Source organism: Colletotrichum karsti, assembly GCF_011947395.1.
Source record: "Colletotrichum karsti strain CkLH20 chromosome Unknown Scaffold28, whole genome shotgun sequence".
NCBI lineage: Eukaryota > Fungi > Ascomycota > Sordariomycetes > Glomerellales > Glomerellaceae > Colletotrichum > Colletotrichum karsti.
In genome coordinates, this window is record NW_024065928.1 from 551,198 (window position 1) to 574,852 (window position 23,655).

Genomic DNA, 23,655 nt, shown 5'->3' on the forward strand with positions numbered 1-23,655 from the left:
GTCGAAAATCAGGGTTTGTTTCCGACCCGAAGGCTAACAATGGGACTTGCATGGACGGATATAAACGTCACTTCTCCATCACCTCGGGGTTGCGTGCTGCATTTCCTTAATCCTTAACAAAACCAACAACGTCTTTTCGAGCCGGGCCCCAGAAGCAAATCCGAGGTCGCAGTAAATCACCATGGACAAGTTCGCAGCCACGGAGGGCACCGAGCCGCACGATAGCTACTCGCGGATGGAGCCGTTTTCGCCGACCGAGACGGCGATCGAGCGGGACCTCCGGCTCCGCATCAGGGACTTCTACCGAACCAGCGACAACAAGGAACTGAACGACCGGTGGCTGGAATTCTTCACGCCGGACGCGAAAGTCAAGATCGGGCCGCAGGAGGGCGAGAAGCGTGAGAGTACGTTACGGCTCATACACAGAGATTTAAGTTGCGTTGCAGTCGTAAAGCTGACAGTTCATCAAGACCTCCGGCAGCTGCGGACGGACATGTGGAGTCCCGTCGCGGCGAGGAAGCACTGGATCACGAGCGCGATCGGATCAGCTACCGAACAGGGTGTGCACGTCATGTTGAGGGGCGGCGTCAAGCGGAAGGGGCTGGACGGGAGCGAGAACGCGTTTAGCTGGGCTGGCAGTGCGGCGTGGAAGAAGCACGACGGTGAATGGCGGATGGAGGATTATCGGGTCTGGCTGGACCAGTGGGCTCCGATTGAGGGGCCGTTGCCTCCAGAGTCGATCATTTGAAAAGCGTTGGATACGACGACCCGGGCACTGTATATCCGACAGGCTGGAAGTTCGTCGAGGCAGAAATAGAATTGGACGACAGCGACGGCATTATCCGCCAAAAAACCAGCGGAAAATTGGCGCAAGGTGTGTTTTGTCGCAGCGACAGTGCTCCGGCGATGGCATTCCGGTGCCCATTCCCATCCCTACGGACGGGCGGGCGCGCGCGTTTTCTGGTTTCGATCCCATCGATGACGATAGATTCGTCCGTTGGCAAGCTCCAACCTCAGACCGCACAATGCGTTTTGCGCTTCGACGGCGTCGCGACCACGGGCGTCCCCGTGCCATGCGTCGTCCGCGTCGCCTCGTCTTGCATCGTCTCGCCTCGCAAGGGCTCATCGGATTAGGGCCCCGTCTTAGGTAATAAACCGAGGATAGCCAGAACTCAGCTTCCCCAACAAAATGACTTCATTCCCGGCCTGTAATCTTGAAACGGTGAGAGCTGAGAGGTTTCGAGGTGCTCCCAGAGGACGGAAAGCGGCGAGCCACAGAGGGGAGTTTGGAGGCATGAGGAGGGGTACCGGGAGAGCCCTACCGACGTCAGCGGTGGTGTGTTGTTCTCGTGGGCCACGGGAGAGCTGTGAGTGGCCCGTTCACCTGACTTGGTGGTCCCCCGTCCTCCACCGAGGGGTCAGGTGTCTTTGTCAGTCGGACGGTCTGGCCAGAAGATGCCGGGTGTGGCAGTTTAAGAGCCGGCGCGCGATAGGATGGACGGGTGACCGATGACGGAAGGGGGAGGATACGGATAACCACGGTATGCCGTATGGAGCCAGAAGAGACGAGGTTGCGAAGCAATTTGTGAATTGGCGGTTGGTGAAAGACAAGGACAACCGTTATTTTAGTCTGCGAACCGTCATGTTGTCGCCCGGGGGGAAGCTTGGTCGAGCGTTCAGCAGGTCGAGTCTGCGGCGCCGTCACCAGGCCAAAGCGGGATGATGGCATCGGTCACCCCCGGATCGTCATTATCGTCTCTCATCCAACGAACAATCATCCTCGCGGGCGCAGGCACGCGCAGGCACGCACAGCCCAGATGTCAGCAGCTGGTCCCAGCCACAAGGGTGAGATATCGTAGTAAGGTAGACGGAGATTGATGACCCAGATTGGGCGAGTGAAGGAAGGGGTGGGAGGCGGAAATGGTGTTGCTGGCGCTGGTGGTTAATCTGGTTTGGCAATTCGGCTTTGGAACTGGCGCGGTTGCCGCCTGCGTCCTCTGCTTCCCGTGCCGGCCTCGGCAGGAAGAGACTCTTCTGTGTGCGTAGGTAAGGTATGCAGAGCTCAGTTTAGGACAAGAGAGAGTGCGTGTGGTGGTGTGTGGACTGTGGGAGGCCAGTCAGGCACATGGTGAAAGGGTGGAAATGAATGGAAGAGAAAGAGATGGGTAGCGAGCGAAACGAGGGGTCTCAGACAATATTGAATCCGTAGTGCTGGGTTGCTCTCCTATGACACGCTGAGTGTGACTTGGATGTTTCCGTCTTGGAATCCGCGAAACGAAAGCACCGCTGCGTAAGGTATCTGCAATTGCTGAGTGAAAGAGCAAGAGCAAAAGCAGAAGGCGCATCGTGGAAAATGGAATGCGATTGTTGCTTGCTGCCGGCTGGGTTGGGCTGGACTGAAGTCCGGTAGAAGGGCAAGCCTGGGGCCTGGGCGTGCCGAGTGTCAAGTCAGCGCCTGCGAGTACGTACCGTCACCGTCACATCTTAAAGTGCAGAGCAGAGCGATTTAATGTAGAGATGAGGTAGCGTAGCACAGCTGATATGAGAAAAGAGACTTAGTATTACTTGCCTGTCTTCATCTGTACCAACCACCCCTTGTCCGATGCAAGCTGGCTTCCAGATTGGTGCGCTGTATCTGTCTGTATCTGTCTCCGTATCCGCACTGCGTCCTGCGTGTGCGACATGCCGCAATGATGTACCGGACTGCATATCGACGGGCCAGAGATACCTCGAACCTGGAACCTCTCATCTTGCAGTCTTGGGACAGTGCCTTGAATGCCTTGGAGGTTCCCCCCGAAAACACCCCTCCCCCTCTCCCTCCCACCCTCTTCCCCAATATCCTGGCCAGCTGCCTGAGCTAGACATCCCTGTACCCTGGCTCCAGTTCCTCCAACTGACTGATTGAAATGGAGAGCGTGGAGGGGTGGCTTGGAGGGGGGCCTGGAGACACCGGCGCCGTCCTCGGTGGCAGTGACAGTCAAGCTCCGAAAGCACGCAAAACCCCCGCTTCCTCTCGTAGGCCTCGTACTGAAGTACACGTAAGGTAAGGTACAGAACAGCTGCACCTGAGATGCTGAAGGATGGTTGTCGGGTCGAGGTTGGGACGGTTGTTAGTTACCTTAGGTGAGGTGGGAGGTAATGGAAAGGCAAGGAAGGTCCGGCTTCCGTATCTTATCTCACCACCACAGTGTCCATGTCCCTCCTCATCAATGTACAGATACCTGCCATTCTTAGACAAACCCAGTTGATGGTGGTGTACCTGACTTGACCCGGCTGAAGCACGTCCCAGATCAACAAGCCCACCTACCCGTATCTGTAGTGTACCTGTGCCAGGTGCTAGGTATCCTCTCTGGACCTACCTACCTACCGTACCTACCTCGACCTGCGATGACTGACCTCACTTCTCCCGTGCTCTTTCCTTCGACCATCAACAACAAGCAACCAAACTACGATACCAAGCATTCCCGTGAACATACTCGTCACGTCACGTCCTGTCACGTCCGTTACGTCTTTCTTCTTCTGTTTCCTTCTATAGACTGTTTCTACTCGCGATCGTAATTATCTTACTTTCCTCTCCACTTTGGCTGCGCCTGGAAAGAAAGCCGCTCTTTAACGACTTCTGCTTCTTCCGTACAACCTTGACCAACACCACCTTGCTGAACGATACCTGGCACATCTTGCCTGATTTCACCCACTCGCCATACATAGCTCGACTTTCGATCCAAACATTATACAAGCGCTCGCGGCACTTTTGCCTTCCGAGGTCATTTGCCGCCCGTCGACCCTTCAAGCAATAATAGACCCGACAACTCGTCCCTTGTCCCAACAACCCCCCTCATACGACGACGTCGAACCTCTTATCGCAGACTACAATACTCCTCCTCGCGTTCGAAACCCCGGTCCTCCCTCAAAAGGTAAAGCTGCCTTGCGGGAACGCAGATCCTTGGAGCAGGAAACTGCTCCAACTGCGGCGGAACACCATTTGAATGCCGAGTAAGTTTGGGCCTCTTCCGCGCCCCGGAACACGCGCCGGAGTCCACATACGTACAGGAAACTCATGGACATTTTATCAACAGGTTCGAAGAAGGACAGAAAGAACGCCAGAGATGGTGCAGTTAGCGCCGCGGTGACGAAACTCGCCGCGGGCAAGTTTGCGTACGTTCTCCCCTCTCCTCTCCCCTGAACCCCGCGATCAGTGGCTTTGAGTCACACTTTGGCGTCCATCGTCTTTCGTCTTCCACCTTTGTCGCAACAACTTCCACTGACGCACCCAAAAGAAACAGTAGTCCTTCAAAGAGTCCTCCGTCGGATGCATCGTCGCCCCCCGTAAACTCACCCGATATCAGACCTATCGCTCAAGGCCCGTCGCCCTACGATGGGCACCCCACTGTTTCGCCGACCTTGGATGCTCTTTCCACGACCTCGGTCTCAGCGAGCACTGCAGCAAGCACAAATCACGAATGGGCAAGAGGAGGTCTCGCTGGTTCTCCAGGCAACTTGATCAGCCTCATGGGCGAATCTCCGCCAACCCAGCCGTCTTCCTACGAGGATTCTAGCCGCCTCCACCACGGATGGGCCGTCCAGCGCCAGTCCCTGACTCCCCAGACGGCGTCTCCTTCCCCTCCGAGCAGCATGCCCAACCATATGAAGCGCCCCCTCAGCTTCCAAATGGATGCTCAGTATCCACTCGAAGCCTATCATCAACCGGCGGCAGCTGCAGCCTACCGCCGCAGCTCCATGCAATCGCAGCTGTCCCACGCCAGAGTTGGCTCGCTTCCCCCGCTTCCCCACCAGGTACAGCCGCATTTTTATGGCGCTCCGGACCTCGATCTCGACATGGCTACCAAAGCTGGAATGAAGGCTGGCGACAAGGGCTACCACTTTGGCTTCGATACTCTGCCGTCTCCCCACACCGAGTTCCTTCCGGGATCGGACAACGTTGCGCTGGCGGGGTACGAGGGTGGCCTAGAAGTCTATTCGGTCAATAAGCGCGGCCTTGACCGTGTCGCCGGTCTCAAGGGACTTAGAGGTGGTGTCTACAACGCCAAGATCTTGCCTTGGTCGACCCCGGGCGACAAGACAGATGCTTTCCCGCTAGTTGCCGTCGTCGTTCACGGTCCGGTTCTACCACAGGCATCGCCAGAAATCGCTATACAGACAGCAAACGAGACGATAGCAGAAGAACGGGTCGAAACTCCCGGTAGTCCTCGCGCAGACGGCAGTCAGAAAGGGGGTCCATCTGGACGTTTCACGCCATCCATCGAGTTCTACCAGACGTCCGTAGAGCTCTACTCCCTCAAGTCGGGCAAGCTTATCGACGTGCTTCTCCAAGCTCCTAAAGTGCCGCTCTCAACCCCAGTCACCAGCCCCATCTTCAAAGCACCGCCTCCGACAGGCGCTTTCACGATCAAAGCTGATGCTGGCAACATCGTCGTGGCTTCAGGTGCTAGTGGAGAATGCTGGATCTACCGCCAGATCGTGGACAGTGTCGATGGTCCTGTTCGTGTTGGCTGTGTTGGCAAGATCTGGACCAGTCTTCAGCAACTTCCTAGAGGTGAGGTTTCCGAGGATGCGGAGCGACGTCACTCACCAGCGCCACCGCGTCCTAATCCTCAGACTCCGATATTATCGCTCAACGGAAAATGGATCGCCTACTGCCCGCCGGCCGCATCTTCGCAGATTGCCCTCCGTGCACACGTCCCGGTTCCCATCTTCGGCAAAGCCCCTGGCATCTCTTCGGTCACCTCGCCTGTGCTACCCGGTGTTACCGGATCGGTTGATTCTCCCATGTCGGAAAGCATGGTGAACAAGATCATGCGCGAGACCACGCAAGAACTGATTTCTGGTGCGAAATGGGTTGGCCAACAAGGCTTATCGGCATGGAACTCGTACTGGAACAAGAACGCCAACCAGACGCCTCCTCAGCAATCACGGTCGCCACCAATGGCTGCGCAGCAGTGGACTGGCTCTTATCCTCCTCGCCATGATTCGACTCAATTTCCCCCTACCCATGGCACTCCTGGGCAGGCCGTCACCAAAGACCCTGGACTGGTGTCTATTCTCGACATGGACAACTTGCCGACATCAGCTACGTTGCATCCTCTGATCACATTTACGTCTCCTCTTGGTTGCAGCTTCTTGTCCTTCTCGCCTACTGGGTTGTCCCTGTTCACGGCAAGCGGAAAGGGTGATGTGCAGACCGTTTGGGATCTGATGTGCATTCAGTACACGAAGTCATCCCCTCTCCAGGTATCGGCTTCCAACAACGCTATGGGCCCACGAGTTCGCCAAATCGCCCAGTTCTCTCGAATGACGGTGGCTCGGATCGTCGATGTCGCTTGGTCGAAGCCCAACGGAGAGCGAATCGCTATGGTCACTGAGAGAGGCACTGTTCATCTCCTCGACATGCCGTCGAGCGCGTTCACTTGGCCTCCACCTCGCCGCCGTAAAGCAACGGAAGAGAACGGAGCCCCCGCGTCTGATGCGCCCAGCTCCGCCGTCTCTATCGCATCCAGCGCCTTTGGTGCTGCCTACCACGCCGCCAGACCTTTGATCACTCGGCCGCGTAAGGGCAGCGCGAATGCACAAGGTCTGGCCGGGGGAAACTTTGTTGACTCTGCGAGTGTTGGTGGAAGAGCTATTGCTGCAAGCATCAGCCACTCTCTCGGCAAGACCGGTGTCGCCATCAACCAGTTGCGCCACACTGGAGAAAACCGTGTATCTCTGCCGCAGAGCCACTCACTTCCGACAGCCTCATGCGTCGTATGGATCACCGGTAGAAAGTACCACACCCTGTACGTCGTAGGCGACGGCCTCGTCCGGTCTTACCCGTCTAAGACTCGTCGCCCGGCGAGCACTCCCAACAAGCAGCGAACGCCACGAGGTCTCCGATATAAGGATTTCAAGATACCTGCGCTGCCAGATGATGGTTTCGCCCCCGCAGTTCGGCAGTTCATCGACTCCGATGAGTACCTGGACTTGTCCGACCGAGAGATGGACGCCGGCAACACCTTGACTCTCGACCCTCGTGCCAGGCCTCTCCACGTTGATCTGAGCGCCGAGGCGTCCATCCCTCAGGCTGAGATCGAATCCAGCGCACCGTACCAGCCATTCCATACGGACAGGCGCGTGTCACTCTTTGAATACGGCGGGCAAGCTGCCGCTCAAACGCCGTCGCTGGCCGCGCTCATGGGAGAAACCAACTTGGAGGAGCGCCTTACGCCCAAGCAGAAGAAGCGTCAGCAGCGATTCCAAGCTCAAGATGTGCCTGTGGAATCCAATCTATCGCAGGCCTGGGCTTTTGGCCAGCCACTCAACACCGTGAGGCTAGACCTTGGAAATCACACGGTCTCAGAAGATGAATTCAACATTTCGGATGATCACCGCGCGCTTCCACTGTCTTCGATGGAGAGAGTTATGCACCGTGGGGAGAACGGCGACGAAATCGTCGTCACGACTCGTAGGCGGCGCGGAGCTCGCCATGCGGAGGACGAGGACGGGTTTTTCGAGGATGACTGTGAGGTACTCGACTTCGCTGATCAGAGGGTTTGAGAAACAATCCGAGAGGCGTTCGGAGTCAGGTTAGACCAGTTCTTATTCGCACCATGATTTTGTCACGGGATGGGAGGGGTCGGTATGTAAACACATTTGCGCCGATGCCCTGGGATCATGGGGCGGGATACTTGGCCGGTCGTGCCACTCACTCCTTTACTGGTATTTTTTGGGGGTTCTCTCTGGCCTATGGTAGTAGTCCTTGAACATGTTTAGAGTAGGTAGTGCTGCTCTGAGATGAGCCATGCGCTCAATTCTCCAATAAAACCAGCTTAGATACCCATTTCCGTATTTGTATGTGTGTAGTCACCCCTAATGCAGTTGCAACGGGCGTCATTTTTTGGCCGCCGCGTCGTGCTTTTTCAGACTGGCTTCGGCGCCAAAGAAGTATTCTAACCCTCGCGACCCTTTATGCCTTCTTCTTCGCCGCGGCCTTGGCCTTGGCGGCCTTCTTCCTGTTGCTTCGGATCATGACGGTGCCGAGGAACGAACCGACAACGGCACAACCGACGAGAATGAGGATGACGGGGATGCGAATGGCCCAGACGCGGGGCGGGAAGATGTTCTGGAGCGGGTGGTCGTCGTCGACAAAGGGCTGTTGGTAGGTGGTGTGTCAGTCAGTATACACCTTGTCGGTCTCCGAGGAGGGGTTCCGCGTACCATGAGCAGGGTCCAGATGGAGTAGTATGTGAAGATCACGGAGGCAGCCACGAGCATGGCGAGACCGACGAGTGTTCCAAGCTATGACAGAGAGGGTTGCGTGTTAGCGATCTGTTGCGGTCGAGACTTTTTTGGGTGGGAGTTCTGTCATCATCCCTTGGTTGCGCCATGGTGGGATGGATTGTATTGATGGATGGACATATCAGCTTGGGATGGAGGGAGTCGGACGTACCATTGTCGTGTGTTTTGTTCGGGTGTTGGGAGGTTAAGGAGCGTGAGGAAGAGTGACGGTGGTGGGAGGGAGATGGAGCGAGGTGAAGGTTGAGGTTGCGACTTGTAGGTGACCGATCGGGAAAATTGTCGTCGCGATTTCAGGGGACGATGGAGGGCGGCGCGCTTTGGTGGTGGATTGGATGCTGCGAGGAGCTGCCACGGTTGACAGACTGGACGGGGCGGCGACCCCTGTCACTGGTGAGCTCCAGCCTCACTTTGACGTGATCTGTGCGTTTTGATGTGACACCAGCCACATCTGGCATCTCCATGGAGTCGGGCTCAATGTAAAGTACTGTAGCAAGACGGAAACTAATGATACTCCCCAGATATGTATTTTCCAAGTGAGCTTCTTATGTAGTTGTCGCTATTATAATTACTACCTGAATCTCTAGACTTGTGTTCGTCTTCGTTGCCTGTATATTTCTATACTCCTAGGCCATTCCAAGTTACCGAAAGTAAAACAAGGAATCCTACATTAAACTTATGAGTCATCAACAAGATCACCGATGTAGTAATATATTTCGTTAATCTTGAAATTTATCTTCTGGCAAGTTGATATGAATGAATAGGAAACCTGCTGGCACTCCCGTCTTCTCTCCACACGTGTCTACATAGTAGGTGCCATCATCAAGCTGAGTGGTCCGTGCACAGAATTTTGGGACATGCAGCGCCCCAGCCACACTACCTACCTTTCTAAAGATCTAAACTGCGTCAAGGCAACATTCCAAGAAAAAAGTTCGCGTCAACCATCACCACCCGCACGATGGCCGACGTCGAATCCCCGCGCCGCGAGCGCCGTATCCGCGATGATGCGTCCGATGTCGATGACGGCGACCGTCGACCAACTCGGCACGAGGAGCGCCCTCATCGCGAACGTGAGCGCGAGCGTGATCGCGATCGTACCGACAGCTATCGACCCGCGAAGGAGCGACGCCCAAGCCCGCCAGCAAAGACCGAGGATGAGAAGCAGGCCATCGCGAAGGCCGAATACGAAAAACTTCTGTCGATGCGATCGGGAGGCACGTACATTCCGCCCGCGCGACTCAGGGCACTGCAGGCTCAGATCACCGACAAGAGCTCGAAGGAGTACCAGAGGCTGATGTGGGAGGCGCTGAAGAAGAGCATCAACGGTCTGATCAACAAGGTCAACTACTCCAACATCAAGCACATCGTGCCTGAGCTGTTTGGGGAGAACCTGATCAAGGGCCGCGGCTTGTTCTGCCGGTCCATCATGAAGGCGCAGGCCGCAAGTTTGCCCTTCACGCCCGTCTTCGCTGCCATGGCAGCCATCGTCAACACCAAGCTCCCGGCCGTCGGAGAGCTCCTGGTCAAGCGTCTCATAATGTCCTTCCGGAAGGGCTTTAAGCGCAGCGACAAGGCTGTCTGCGTCTCGTCGACGACGTTCCTGGCGCATCTCATCAACCACCAAGTCGCCCACGAGAGACTTGCCGGTCAGATGCTCCTGCTCCTCCTCCACAAGCCGACCGACGATAGCGTCGAGATTGCCGTCAACTTTATGCGCGAGGTGGGACAACACTTGCAGGACATGCAGCCCGCGATCGCCATGGCGGTGTGGGATCAGCTGAGGAACGTGCTGCACGAGGCGGACATTGACAAGCGCGTGCAGTACATGATCGAGGTGCTGTTCCAGGTTCGCAAGGACAACTTCAAGGATAACCCGCCCATCAAGGAGGAGCTTGACTTGGTGGAGGAAGAGGACCAAATCACCCACATGGTCGACCTCGATGGCGAGATCGATGTGCAGGATGGGCTCAATATCTTCAAATACGACGCACAGTGGGAGGAGCATGAGGAGGCGTACAAGAAGCTGAAGGCAGAGATTCTGGGCGAGGGCAGCGATTACGAGGACGACGACGATGAGGATGAGGACGACGAAAGTTCGGAAGACGAAGAGGATGAGAAGGAGAGGGCAATGGAGATCAAGGACCAGTCCAACACCGACTTGGTTAATCTGCGCCGCACGATCTACCTGACCGTCATGTCATCCATTGACCCGGAGGAAGCAGTACACAAGCTACTCCGCGTCAACCTTCCGGCTGGGCAGGAGCCTGAATTGCCATCCATGATCGTGGAAATCTGCTCTCAGGAGAAGACCTACTCCAAGTTTCACGGGCTTATTGGTGAGCGCTTCGCCAAGCTGAACCGGCTGTGGACAGGCCTTTTCGAAGACTCCTTTGCCGACTATTACAACAAGATCCACCGCTACGAGACGAACAGACTGCGCAATATCGCGCGTTTCTTTGCGCATTTGCTTGCGACTGACGCCATCGGCTGGCACGTGTTGTCTGTCATCCACCTCAACGAAGAGGAGACGACCAGCAGTTCCAGAATTTTCATCAAGATTCTCTTCCAGGACATTTCGGAGGAGATCGGCATGGCGAAGCTCCAGGCGCGCATGAAGGACGAGATTCTTCAGCCCAGCTTCACTGGTCTCTTCCCGCGCGACAACGCTCGAAACATCCGTTTCTCCATCAACTACTTCACCAGTATCGGCATGGGTGCCATTACAGAGGCATCCCGTGAATACCTCCAAAACATGCCCAAGCCCGCACTCCCCGCACCGGCAGCTGCCGACGACTCGGACTCCGAGTCGGTGTCTAGCTATTCCTCATACTCTTCATATTCCTCAAGGTCGAGGTCAAGATCACGAACACCACGACGTGTCACGGGCCGCAAGCACTCAGAATCCAGGTCTCCTTCGCCCCGTGGACGAGGCCGATCTTATAGCCGTAGCTCTTCCCGCTCCCGCTCCTACAGCCGTTCCGTCACACCTCGCAGGGACCACCGCGACGACTCGCGCTCGGCAAGCCCGCCCAGAAGGCGGGGCCGCTCAGTCAGCTACTCTCGGTCGCCATCTCCGGCCCGAAATGGCCCCAGAGATCGCAGTCTCAGCGCGACGCCGCCTCGCCGCGCCAGGAGGGATAGCTACTCCGCCAGCAGATCACGATCACCCCCTCCGAGAAGGGCCCGATCCGAGTCTTACTCCGTCAGCCCTCCGCCCGCTCGAGGCGCGCCTCGTGGTCGCAGTCCTAAGCAGGAAACTCGCCGGCCCACGAGACGGAATAGCTCGTCGGCCAGCAGTGCGCCGCGGAAGCGCGCCCGCTACGACAGCCGCTCGCCGAGCAGGTCTCCTAGTCGTTCGGTGAGCCGTTCCTCGTACGACTCGAGGTCTCGCTCGCCCGTCGCCCGTCGCGGGCCCCCTAGGGGAAGCCGTTCTCCTTCGCCTCGCGGCTCCGTCTCACCGCCTCCCGTGTCTCGAAATGGTCGTCCGCGGTCGTACTCCAGGTCGGCGAGCCCGCCGCCCAGGCGAAACGCACCGCCGAGGAGAGATTCGCCGGTGAGGGATAGCCCGGCCGGCACGAAGCGGAGGAGACTCAGTAATTCGGTGTCGCGGTCGAGAAGCCCGCCGCCGGTGAAGAGGGGGCGGAGGGGAGATTAATTCGTAGAGGGAGAGCGTGTATGATGGAAGCTGAGATGAAGAGGAGCAAGCCCCGCAGGCCAGATTGAAATGTATTGTTAGCAGGTTATGGGCGGCGCTGTCCATTCAATGGGATATTGCTGCTTTTGGCAGCCTCGTAATCTTGTTTCGGAATTTCATGTATCATACTGTGATATGCTATTCGTTGCGGTCTTCCTTAATTTTCTGACATTATCAGATGGCAAGGAAATGAGTTATTTTGGAGCCGAATAAATACCTTACAACTTACGCGCAGGAAGACGTCTCGTCAAAGTGACAAAACAAGGCAAGATTCTCTAAAGATAGAAGACAAAATACTGTTTTTTATTTTGTAGTAACAACTGTGTCACCAACTCATGAGCTTAAAAGCTCAGACTAACTGAATACCTCCACAATACCACCACCAAGAAAACAATAACACAACAACTCCAGAGTCCGCAGCCGTTTCTGCCGCAACATGGGTATACGCAAATCTGCATTTCGCACCATGTACAGAATCGCCTTGTTTGTACGTTCGTAAGGGGAAGGAATACTCGTACCCTAGTTCTCCTGCTCGCTCTTGTCGGCATCCAAAGGCTTGCGTCCGTAGCTGATGTAGCCCTTCCAGTACGCGTGGATATCCTTATTCTTGATCTCGGCTCTGACTTGCATGCAGAGAATCATCGTCTCCTCGCGAGTCCAGCCCAGGGTGCGCGTGAAGAGGGCAAGGCTCATGCCCTCAATGCCAGCCAGCAGCGACGCCTGCGTCCAGAGCCCAATGTCCTTGAGCTTCCTGTCCTTGGGCCACGGCGAGATGGGGAACTTGATGGGCGTCTTGTGAACGTCGTCGAACCCAGCGTCCCTGAGGAGGCCGTCGAATTCGTGGGTCCGCGTCACGGAGCGCCCGATCAGCTGGCAGGCCTCGGCGATCATCTTGGACCACTTAGTGATTGCGGAATCTTCCTTGAGGGTGCCGTCGTCGCAGAACGCAGGGTACATAGCGTCCTGGATCTCGAAGTAGCCGCCGGGCTCAAGGTTGTCGTAGGCTTGCTTGATGGTGGCCTCCCAGTTGGCGAAGCAGCCGATCATGTTACGCGCCACGATGAGGTCAAAGGGGGTGCTCCAGGTCCACTCCTTCTCAACATCATCGACTTCGAAGCTGCAGTTCGGGGGCACGTATCCTGGCTGGATGGGACTGAGGTCCACGCCGATGACCTGGGACTCCGGGTGGGCGTCGGCGTAGTCGAGACACCAAATACCGGTGCCGGTTCCGAGGTCGAGGACGCGCTTGGCACCCTCATTTTTGGGGCAGAGGCAGAATTCACCGTCGAGGATGATGACCCAGATATGGTTGACGATGTCGAGACGGTCCTGCTCCTGCTCGTCGTTGGGCATGATGTACTTGCCGTCGCTGAGGCGGTGGTACGTACGCCCGTTTTCGCGACGGTAGTCGAGGATCGTGGGCCGCAGCGAGGCCTGAGACTCGTCGGTTGATGAGTACCCGGCGATCGAAAAGCCATCGTCGTCCGCCTCGATGGGAGGCGCCTCGGCCTCAGTGGCGGCCGGGGTTGGGGCCTCCGGTGCCACTGCTACGGTAGCGGCCGAAGCGGCGGCTTGCTCGCCCGGTTGCTGCTGTTGATCGGTCATTTTTCAATATCGTCTGAACACCACGTTGAATTCCGGTCGTATGCTGGGGAACCGTGGGCCTGCTTTTTATTTGGGAGAGAGGGCTGTCCTACCCCTCTTGACTGGGGGATCCTCGTTGGATCCATTGGGTTGTCTCCGCTTCAATATGCGGCAGGCGGTTGTCGAATTTCGGCCCCACCTTCCGTTGCGGGCTTCGCGTTCAATCCCGCAGCAGCCGCGATGCCGTCGCAGCCCAATCGGACGTCAATTCCAGGTTGATAGTGCATAGAACTCCACTCCGATTGTCTTAGTTCCAACAGTAGTCGTTGACATTGATGGGTCTTCAGGCTCTTATTTTCTTCGTTCCGATTGTTCTCACATTCCCATTGTGCCGTTGGTATTGGTGTTGTCTCTCATTTGACAAGTCACGTTTCCTGTTTCCTGGCGTGCGAAGGTTTGCCATGCCATTTTCGTATCACAGTCTCAGGGCACCTGCCTCTCATGAAGTAGATAGATTATCGTAGTCGACAATCGAGTGAGGGATTAATTCCTTTGACATTTGCGAGTTCATGGTTCTTTTGTTTTTTTCTGTAAGCAGAAAAGGACGTTGGGACCGGGTCATCCTGAAAAATACCTCCTTCGCTGAGTTCCGCGAGTCTATCTGCACTTCTAATTCACAATGTGGTATCGGGATTTCAATGTACCTGACATGTGGTCACCCTCAGGTCTTGCTTATCAATTGATACCTTAATACAACATCATCAAGTCCCGGCACCTGGACCGCGAAGAACAGGTTAGCCCGTGGTGAGCATTTGCTTGCACAGTGATCATGTCGATAAACTTCAGTTTTGCTTCGAGTATTTTTTGTACCGGTTCGGGCCTCCCGCAGATCCAGCCTGCACACCCCGACTTTAAATCACAGCGGGTTCCTCAGCTGATTCTTCGAGCTTCGGATGCTGAAACGGCGATGATTACCTGAGAAATGGGCTCTTTTTGTCCAATTGCTGGGACGAAATGACACCGTCCCTCTAATATCAGTTGAGCGTTCTGCTGCGGACGAGCTGTTGGCGGCAGACACGCCCTCCCACCCCCATCAGAAGCCGACTTAACCCCCTCCCGTCGAATTTGAGTTCCAACGACAACTCTCACAGCCTCAGGTATCATCATCACATTGGTAAATACAACCGGCGCCGGCACTTGGTTCCTTGCCTTCTTCCTCAACGCCAGACCTTTTCATATCCCATCGAGTATTGTTAGAGATCCGTCCTCAGCCCGCCATCGTTCAACATGGCTTCACTGCCATACAAAGCGTAAGAAACAGTTTGAACTATCCTGGGGCTTCACTAACTAGATCAGAATCTTCTCATCTGATGTCTTCCGGTTCATCGTTGGAGCTGAGAAAAAAGATTTCTTCATCCATCTATCTCTTGTTGCAGTCCAGTCTAAATCGTTGTCAACGCTCGTGAATGGTAGCATGAAAGAGGCCAAGGAAGGGTACGCAGACTGGGAGCATTGGGATATACAAACCATCTTGCGCTTCAGCGAGTTCGTCTACACGGGAGATTACCAAGAGCCAGTGGTTCCAGGACGTGCAGGACAGATCTCCTCGACAGAGCATAATGATCTCCTCTTGGAGCCACCTGTAGAACCTGAACCGGTGCTTCGGACTCGGAAAGAGAGGTCATCAAGACCCTGCTGGGACAGCTTCAAACGGCTTTATCCCGACCCACAGCCCAAGTCCAGTCAGAACGTCCGCGAAGAAGCCGCTGACTTCGGCGAAGTCTTGCTCTCTGATGTGGACATGTATGTGTTTGCCGACTACTGGGGCATCGAAGCGCTCGAATTTCTCGCCTTGCGAAAATTACACCGAGCTTTGTTGCGCTTCAATCTCAAAGCTGATGGCATTGCTGGCATCATACAGCTAGTCCTACGATAAGACGCCGAATCGCGCTGAGACCGATCGTTTGCGACAACTAGTCAATAAATACGCGGCATTAAAACTGGAAAAGCTATGGGACAGCCAGGATTTTCGCAACTTGGTTGCTTCTTACGGCGATTTCGCCAAAGGATTGGTTCCAGAAATGGTTGGACGGCTATAAATGTCTTACTGTAGTATCGTGGGGGTTTCCCATTCTTCGTCGTGAAAGAGTCTATGATGAACAGAATGTAATCACAATCAGTCGTTCTTAAACACGCCTGTCACGGCTTCTTACTGGGCATGACTAATTTGAACAGTAGTTAAAGAACGGTTCAAGCAAGCTCCAATTTATCAAGCTCTACTAAGTTGGTCATTAGAACGAGATGAAGTATATGCTTTCAGAAAACGAAACCCTCATTTCGGTATTAATAGCATCTGGCGTTGAGACCATGTCTTATTGTTGTAAAAGACTCAACCTTGTCACGGGGCTGTCAACTTAGTCACTTGTCAGCGGAGAAAAGAATCTTTCAATCAGTCTCTCTGGTTTGCTCATATTCTCTTTTCCAAAGCGTTTGAAGTCAAGTATTTTTGATGCTGGAGTGAAAGCGGAGACGGGGCAAGTTCAAATCCTGCTCCTACCTACCTTATTGTTCTCCAGCCTGGATCAGTATGGCTGGGCCGTGGCCGCGGTCGGGAGACAACTAGGTAAAATTACTGTGAAGGAAGCCCCGATCCCCTTTGATGCTCAGAGAGCAGTTGGTCTATGTTCTTGATAGACAGCAAAGTGCCATGGAGCTGAGTGCCGCCGCTCCAACGAAACGTCGATTGGACTCTGCGGTGACTATGATCAAGTAGAGATGGCGAGGAGACGAAGCATATATCACTTCGACTACATTTCGACTGAAGACCGGTCCACCGCATCTTTACAAAGGGAATAATCATCAGTGGCTGTGCCGGATTCATGGGTCGTTCCTTCCCAATCGGTGTACGACTGCACGGCTGGCATCAAGCCAGGTCTCAGTCTCGACTTCCGTGGCCAGTGGCCTTCCTTGCTCCTACAGACATCAGCCAACAACCACATTTCCCCCCATCTTCCAACAAACCTCTTTTCTTCCTTACCACAAGTTTACAACTCAGCAAATATACCACTCAGAAAACATGTCACCTAGCTCTAGCCCCCTATCCGACTGGAAAATGGTATCTTCATCGTTCGGGGAGTCAGTGCGCTCAAGATGTTATCTCTGTCGGAGTGCATACTGACACCCAACAGCATCGTGTCAGGTGACATGTTCACCTTCATCGTCGGGGCCGAGGAGCAGACGTTTCTTCTCCACGGCGACGTTGTAGCCCAACAGTCCGCAGCCCTCGACAACCTTATCAACAGCGGCATGAAGGAGTCCGTAGAGCGCACTGTTTTCTAGGAAGATATCGACGTACCCACCTTCGTGCGATTCGCCAGCTTTTTGTATACCGGAGACTATCAACCAGCAGCTTGCCGACCCCGTTTCGAAAATCTCGAACCCGAACAGGCTGTACACGATAATACCCCTTCTCTTCGCTTTAAAAGCCGTATTAGGTATCGGTGTGTGAGGTTCCGGTCCACACCTGCCAAACCACCCAACAGTCTCGTCCCCTGGCTGAAGTTCCAGCGCCTCTACCCGGAGCCTCCACGAGAAAGCATTATGGGGGGTTTTACCGACGACCACACCGACATGTTCGTCTCCATCGCCATGGTCTACGTGTTCGCCGACTGCTACGGAATCAAGGGCCTCCAGGAGCTGTCCCTGCGCAAGCTCCGCGAGGCCCTGGTGCAATTCGATCTTCACCCCCCGGGTGTCCCAGACATCACGGAATTGATCCGGTACACGTACGAGAACACGATGGAAAGGCAAAACGGACAACGCGACGCGTTGAGAAGCCTGATTAGCCTGTACGCGGCTTGCAAGGTGAAGGAGTTGATGGAGGACGAAGAGTTCCCGAAGCTGCTCGATGAGCTCGGCGGAGACTTTTCGAGAGCGCTGGTCGAGGACATGATGGGGCGTTTCGACTAACGATTGCCGGCGAGAAATGAAAGTAAATGTATTGTTTGGAATAAGCGAATAAAGCCTGACGTATTCAATCTCTACTTGGGACATTCACGAGTAAATACTTGAAGTATTCCAGAAGCGCTGGTGACGCGTGAACACACGACTGTGATGCTTTATTCACCCACACTCAAGACTGTCGTGTTGTAATCGTATTGCTAGGCGATAATATAGCCAACACTGCCCACTCCTTCCGCAAGTGACGTTGCCAGCTACACATCAACTTTGTTTCGTAGCTCTATCCAAGAATCGAAAGACATCGGTTGACGTAACTGAGAAGGGGGTATATTCTTTTTACTATGTACTGTCTTCTCTCATCCAGCAATCAACTTATCATCCGTCTCCAAGACCTTCTCCTCCACAGTCTGCTCCTTCGCCTCGCCGTTCGTCTCCCCATTCTCCTGCGCCAACTTGGCCTTGTCCTTCTTGCTCAACGACACCGCCCCCTTCGCCATCGCCTCCTTCGGCAACGGCCTGATAATGGGCTGCACCACCCACCACGGCCTCTGACACCTCCTGATAGCCCCCCTCGAGCTCTCCCCATCCTCCACGATTTCCTCATCCTCAGCAGCGCCATCCGCCTCCTCAAACACCTTGCCCTCGCTCCTCTCGTACTCGAGCAGCCCGTCCGCGACTTTCCTCTCGACCCTGCTCAGAATGTCCTCGTACGCCTCCAGATCCCCCGCCCGGCTGCGGCCGAGCAGGTCCCGCACGTCCGTGTGCTTCGTCACAAAGTGCCTCAGCATGTGGAACATGTGCGGCTGCATGGCCGAGTAGTTGGGGTTATGCGTCCTCTCCTTCCTGCTCGCCTTGGGCCCCGAGGCGTCCTTCTTCCTCTTCTTCCGCGACGGCTCCTCCTCCTCCGCCGCCGCCCTGTCCATCTCCTCCATCCACGCCGTGTCGTCTCCGGGCACGAACAGCGGCCGCCTGGTTGGCGGATCCACCCCGGCCGCGTACCGGTGCAGGATGTCCATGTACCGCCTCATGACCGCGTCTACCCTCCACCCGCCCCTGCCGTCCCTCCCGCGCCAGTACTCCCTCTTCTCCACCTCGCTCCCTGGCTCCGGCTCCCTCCCGAAGATGGCCGGGTCGCTGAGATTCCCCTCGGCGCTCATGACGCCGTCGGCCCCGGTCGCCTCCAGCGCGCGCTGGAGGTCCCCGTGCTGCAGGATGTTCCCGTTCGCGAAGAGCACCGTCTCGGGCGGCAGCTGGCCCCTCAACCACTTGATGATGCCCCAGTCCGCAAGCCCCGTCAGGTGTCCCTTCTGCTCCCTGCGGCGGCCGTGCACCGTGAGGATCGAGGCCCCCGCGGCCAGCACGTTCTTCGCGTACGCGAGCGTGGCCTCCTTGGTCTCCAGCACCCTGATCTTGGCCGTCACGGGGATGGGGAGGTTCTTGTGGAGGTTGTTGATGAGCCTGAAGATGAGGTCCTGGTCCTCCTGGAGGAAGGCGCCGTACTTGCCCTTCTTGGCGATGCCCTGCGGGCAGCCGAGGTTGAGGTCGACGGCGTCGCAGTACGGCGCGACCTTGAGCGCGGCGCCGAGGAGGGCGTCCGGGTCGTTTGCGCAGAACTGCACGAAGAGGGGCCTGTCGATCTTGGGGTTGCCGTCGAGCCACGGGGCGGCGGGTTCGGCTGTGGTCGCGGCCGCGGTCGTGCTGCTGCTGCCGGGACGCACGGCTTGGAAGTGGCCCTGGCGGTAGTTCTCGGTCTCGTTGTACAGCCTCGCATGAAGCATGGGGGTATATGCGAGCAGATTGGACTGCTCCTCGGCAGGGATGAAGGATCGACTGAGCATTCGCCAGGCCTGCGTCACACGTGCAATGTCAGTGGTTGTCCAAGTACCAACCGAGCCGTCGAGGGGAGAAACGGCGAAAAAGAAGAAAACAAAAACCTACAAATTCGGACTGATCAACCATGGGAGCCAAAATGTACTTTGGGCTCCCGATGCTCTCGTAGAAGGCCCGACCGTGAAGCTTCGGTTTGACCGCGGCGGCGGCCTCGAGCCCCGCGGCGGGTGTCTCGGTCGCGTCTGTCGCCATTTTCGTCGTCGTCGAGGAGAAGAATCGCGTGATCCGGAAAACTTGAGGCGTCCGGAGCCTCCGTAGCCTGAGCACTACCGCCAGATTGTCGACTATCTCAACTCGGTGGTTCCAGCGGGGTGCCCTCGTGTGTGCCCGAGTCGGAAAGGTGACGCAGATGGTGATGTGCAGAAAATTTTCCAAGCCTTGCATTGAGGGGTCCGCGAGGCTGAAGACCCCCAGCTTTTCTGATTGGTGGGGCGGCGGGTCTTTGGAGTCCACCGCGCAGGGGAAAAGCGACGAACAGCGAATGACGTCGCCCTGCCGATTGATTGAAGCATGTACCTGGTACAACAGCGCGACTGGGTCTCATCATGGCGCTCATCTGAATCTAGCACTGAGACGTTGTGTCAGGCCAGTCAGGGCGAAGTAGGTACATCAGAAGCCGCATCAACGGTCCAATCATCACATGCAACTCGGGACAAACTTTTCTGAATTGCAGTCCGCTCTAAACTATTCAATTCGCTGGAGTGGTCGATACCAGCATCAAGACCTCGCTGAGACTAAACTTGTTTTTGTGAGATGAAAAAAGCCACACTCTCTATCTGCTTCCCCTTTGACCCGACAAAACGGCTGGCGACATGAACGCGAATGGAACCGACAAATAAAGAAAATCCTTTGACCGCCAACAAAGCAAATACCGACACAATGAAACATGTGCCGAGCGAATGCGATGGGATCTCCTCAGAGTCCTCATCTTCTCTGGGCTTGAGCCCGTCTGATAAAAGCGTAAGACACATGGAGACCACCACCATTATCGCCATCGTGTCCCAAGGTCCGTGTGGCCGCTGCCCAGATGCAAACAGCCTTTCGGCCCGCGTATGCACTGACTAGCCTGTGTGTACTGTTCTGACCGGCCGCCATCTCCGTGTGACGCCCAGCCCATCCGTGAAAATTAAGCGGCAGAGGGCGACCGGCAGGCTCTCCAGCCAAGCTGTCGAAAATGCTGTCGAGTGACGGTTGAAAACGCCCCGACGCCGTACGATGCTGTTCCCGAACGCCGTGGAATGGTAAATGTAGTTCAAATACATGATTGGGTAGGCGGGCCCATCATCAAGAAGCAAAAGTAGGAAGATTCCGTGTTGCAGGCGTAGGAGTCGTTAGAAGAAGTGCGTGTAAATCTTGGAGTTTTCGTGAACTTCCATTTCCTTGACGTAGTTAGCATCCTATTCGACTGGGGCTTCGCGTGTTTGCGTGACATACCATCTTGAACGTGTTGAGCTCTTCCTTGATCTGCTGAGCCAACATAGGCGTTAGGCGGTTGCAGGTAGCAATCTCACCCCTGCGGTCGTACTCCCCACTTGGCCATGTGTCGTGGAAAACAATTCTCGGCGAGAAGGTAGCGTTCCTCCTGGTACCCGCTGAGGGTGTGCCAGGCGCGCTCCTGCTATCCTGGCGAAGTCGAAGGGCCGTCATGAAATAATCCTCGCTGCCAATAGCGACCGAGCCAGAGCGCTTGTGGCCTTGCGCCTCGTCGTTCGGTGTGCTAGGCGCGGTGGAGATAGGCGAGTCGGCAATGTTGGGAATGGCAGGGAGTTCGAAAGGCTTGGCGCCGTCGCGAGCTGGGCTACCCGACCTGTTGTGCTTGAGGATTCCCTTCTTGACGGCCGCAAGTACCTCGGCACGCTCCCTGTCACCACCTACGATGCTCTTTCGTCCCGCGCTGTCGGTGCCGGAGCTACCAGCACGCTCGGAAACCATGCTCGGCGTGTTGGAAATATCGAGCGAGTTTCGTTCCAGATGAGGAAATCCGGTGCCGCCACCATTCTGCGCGCGAGGATCGGGATTGACGTTGACCCTCTCGGCCTCAACCGTGATCATCGAGACAGCGGCTTGGCTGGCCTCCGGTGCAAGGGCATCCGCTGCGGGCACACCGATGACTGACTTTGGTCGGAAGAGTCCCACCAAGGACCGCGTGCTCTTCTTCATACCACGACCCATCTTACGAATCATGATAGAAGCAGACGACGCGGTGGACGAGATTGACAGATTGTCAGTCGATCCCGAAAACAGCCTTCCTCCGTAGATATTGCTTCCAATTCCACCCTCCTCCTGCTTCTTCGCGATTGCAGCCTGCTCAGCCTCGTACACATCTTCTGGCGTCGGATCCTTGTGCAGCTTGGACGCATCGTTGGCGGCGTTGGGTTCGGCGGGTATTTCGGGGCCAGCGGCCTTCTTAAAGTCGGCGGCGCTTCCGAAAGAGAAGGCACGACGCAGTCGAGATGTCTTGCTCTTTGATTTCGTACCCTTCTGATTGATTGCGGCGAGTTGTTGAGCGGCAGGGCTGCTGGCGTGAGCGCTCGGTGTCACAGCCGCGGCCTGCGAGGCGGCCTGTTGCGGAGCATTTCCCAGAGAGGAAGGTGGTTTTTGGGGACTCGAGTCGGTCGACATGGTCACCGGCTTGGAGAGAGGCGAAGGCGTAGGCTGTCGCTTGGCAGCATCTGACGACGAGTTTCGTGGCGGAATGTTCACCAGCTTGGGTTGCTCTTGTTTTGACGAGCCATCATCTGGTGTAGATGAAGATGAAGAGAGTGAGGGGTTGGCCGTGGGGGTGGGTACACTGCGGTTGGCGGACTGGTGGAAATAACCTTGTTAGCGATGGAACACTTCAGGATGGTCGGGCCGGTGCATGATTGGGCAATCGACCAGAGGGATGAGGCGAGACGGTCAGGAAGGGAGAGCAGGTGATGAGCGTGCTATGGGAAGCACGGTGAGGTCAGACACTTACCGAAGATGGCCTCGAATGGCTGCTTCGACTCGACGCGACGCTCTCTGCGCTGCCATTACGAACATGCATGTTGGTGTCGGTGGGAGGTGCAAGGCTAGAAACGATGCGGAGCGACTTTTCGTTGTTTTTGGGAGTTGGAACGCGGTCGGGGCGAGTGGATTCTTCCGGGGGGGAGAATTCCTGTGGGGTTAGCGGCTTTGGGTAATCGGCAGAATCCAGCGAGTGCATGCTGCGCCGCCTGAGTCGCATGCTATCCTCCGCGGGTCGATTCAATTGCCTGTCATCAACCGCGCCGTAGTGACTGTTTGGCCTGGCCTGGGAATTCGCATTCCGGCTTCGCACTGACGTGCTCTTTTGGTCGTTGGGTGCATTGTACAAATGACTAACGGTGGCCATGCCTGACCCTGACGGGGCGCTAGTCTGGCGAGGCTGTTGCTGCTGAGGAGCCGGGCGCCTGTACCTATCAGGTGTCGTCTTAGCACCGGCGGCCTGAGCGAACGTCATTTGCGGCGTCGTGCTGCCCGCAAGATACGCAGATTGCGGTCGCGGTGCGTGGGAGTTGGTGCGAGCGGCAGGAATCGCCGAGTCGTCTCTTGATCCGCCCTTGCTCGTACCCAGGTTATGGGTGTAAGAGACTGACGAGCTCTGAGTGTGACGGGGCCGGCTTCCATCTTGTCCTTGCATCATGCCCTGCGTCGGAACAGCTGGAGAGGATGCCGTACGGTAGCCATTGCCATATTGCTGCCACTGGCCGGTCGTGTTCAGACTGGGAGTGCTGGTGAAGGCATAGGGTTGGACCGGAGCGTTGCTGCCGCGGTAGACGCCAGTACTCGCCATACCCCCTGAGAAGTTCCGCTGCGCCTGCTGGGCAGCCATGTACTGTTGGTTCTGAGCTTGTGTGGGCACCATGTTCGAGGAGGATCTGTTCTGGAGGGAAATAGTGCTGGTCTGCTGGGGATACGTCTGGACCAACGCAGCCATATTCCAAGCGAGCGAGTGGGCCAGCAGTGCCGAACGAGTGCTCCTTCGTCCGTCGTCTCGTCGTTTCCTGGGTCAAGTCCGAGTAAAACTCAGAGCAGACGGCGGATAAGGAAAAGAAACGTGTTGGCTAGCGGACTGCGGATCGGATATGCTAAATACTAGAGAGGGATTTGTTAGCAAGGCTGGATCAAGCTGAGGCAAACATGGGCAGTTTATGCCTCGAAAGGCAGGGCGACAGGCACAAGCATGATTCGTCATGGAACGTGAACGGGCCCAGATCAGTACGGCAATACGAACC

The 23,655-nt window shown here is 56.0% G+C and overlaps 8 protein-coding genes across 8 annotated transcripts; 4 read left to right on the forward strand and 4 right to left on the reverse strand.

The window, feature by feature from the left end:
- Positions 1-181: 181 nt before the first annotated feature.
- On the forward strand, positions 182-748 carry CkaCkLH20_08487 (uncharacterized protein; the record flags this gene model as incomplete). Its single annotated transcript, XM_038891202.1, has 2 exons — positions 182-404; positions 471-748. 2 exons carry the CDS (start codon positions 182-184, stop codon positions 746-748), a joined length of 501 nt encoding a protein of 166 aa, XP_038743576.1.
- Positions 749-4,057: 3,309 nt separating this feature from the next.
- CkaCkLH20_08488 (uncharacterized protein) lies at positions 4,058-7,551 on the forward strand (the record flags this gene model as incomplete). Its single annotated transcript, XM_038891203.1, has 2 exons — positions 4,058-4,155; positions 4,278-7,551. The coding sequence occupies 2 exons, from the start codon at positions 4,058-4,060 to the stop codon at positions 7,549-7,551; spliced, it is 3,372 nt and encodes a 1,123-aa protein (XP_038743577.1).
- A 409-nt stretch (positions 7,552-7,960) lies between these two features.
- CkaCkLH20_08489 (dolichyl-phosphate mannosyltransferase polypeptide 2) lies at positions 7,961-8,268 on the reverse strand (the record flags this gene model as incomplete). The annotated part of the gene is made up of 2 exons (XM_038891204.1): positions 7,961-8,146; positions 8,212-8,268. 2 exons carry the CDS (start codon positions 8,266-8,268, stop codon positions 7,961-7,963), a joined length of 243 nt encoding a protein of 80 aa, XP_038743578.1.
- A 979-nt stretch (positions 8,269-9,247) lies between these two features.
- On the forward strand, positions 9,248-11,853 carry CkaCkLH20_08490 (MIF4G domain-containing protein; the record flags this gene model as incomplete). Its single annotated transcript, XM_038891205.1, has 3 exons — positions 9,248-11,094; positions 11,284-11,647; positions 11,710-11,853. The coding sequence occupies 3 exons, from the start codon at positions 9,248-9,250 to the stop codon at positions 11,851-11,853; spliced, it is 2,355 nt and encodes a 784-aa protein (XP_038743579.1).
- Positions 11,854-12,502: 649 nt separating this feature from the next.
- Positions 12,503-13,588, reverse strand: CkaCkLH20_08491 (methyltransferase domain-containing protein; the record flags this gene model as incomplete). The annotated part of the gene is made up of 1 exon (XM_038891206.1): positions 12,503-13,588. The coding sequence occupies one exon, from the start codon at positions 13,586-13,588 to the stop codon at positions 12,503-12,505; it is 1,086 nt and encodes a 361-aa protein (XP_038743580.1).
- A 1,453-nt stretch (positions 13,589-15,041) lies between these two features.
- Positions 15,042-17,536, forward strand: CkaCkLH20_08492 (uncharacterized protein; the record flags this gene model as incomplete). The annotated part of the gene is made up of 3 exons (XM_038891207.1): positions 15,042-15,370; positions 16,756-16,897; positions 17,129-17,536. The coding sequence occupies 3 exons, from the start codon at positions 15,042-15,044 to the stop codon at positions 17,534-17,536; spliced, it is 879 nt and encodes a 292-aa protein (XP_038743581.1).
- A 347-nt stretch (positions 17,537-17,883) lies between these two features.
- On the reverse strand, positions 17,884-19,609 carry CkaCkLH20_08493 (dihydrouridine synthase; the record flags this gene model as incomplete). Its single annotated transcript, XM_038891208.1, has 2 exons — positions 17,884-19,374; positions 19,466-19,609. 2 exons carry the CDS (start codon positions 19,607-19,609, stop codon positions 17,884-17,886), a joined length of 1,635 nt encoding a protein of 544 aa, XP_038743582.1.
- Positions 19,610-20,748: 1,139 nt separating this feature from the next.
- CkaCkLH20_08494 (uncharacterized protein) lies at positions 20,749-23,285 on the reverse strand (the record flags this gene model as incomplete). Its single annotated transcript, XM_038891209.1, has 3 exons — positions 20,749-20,796; positions 20,852-22,222; positions 22,377-23,285. The coding sequence occupies 3 exons, from the start codon at positions 23,283-23,285 to the stop codon at positions 20,749-20,751; spliced, it is 2,328 nt and encodes a 775-aa protein (XP_038743583.1).
- Between the last annotated feature and the right edge of the window lie 370 nt (positions 23,286-23,655).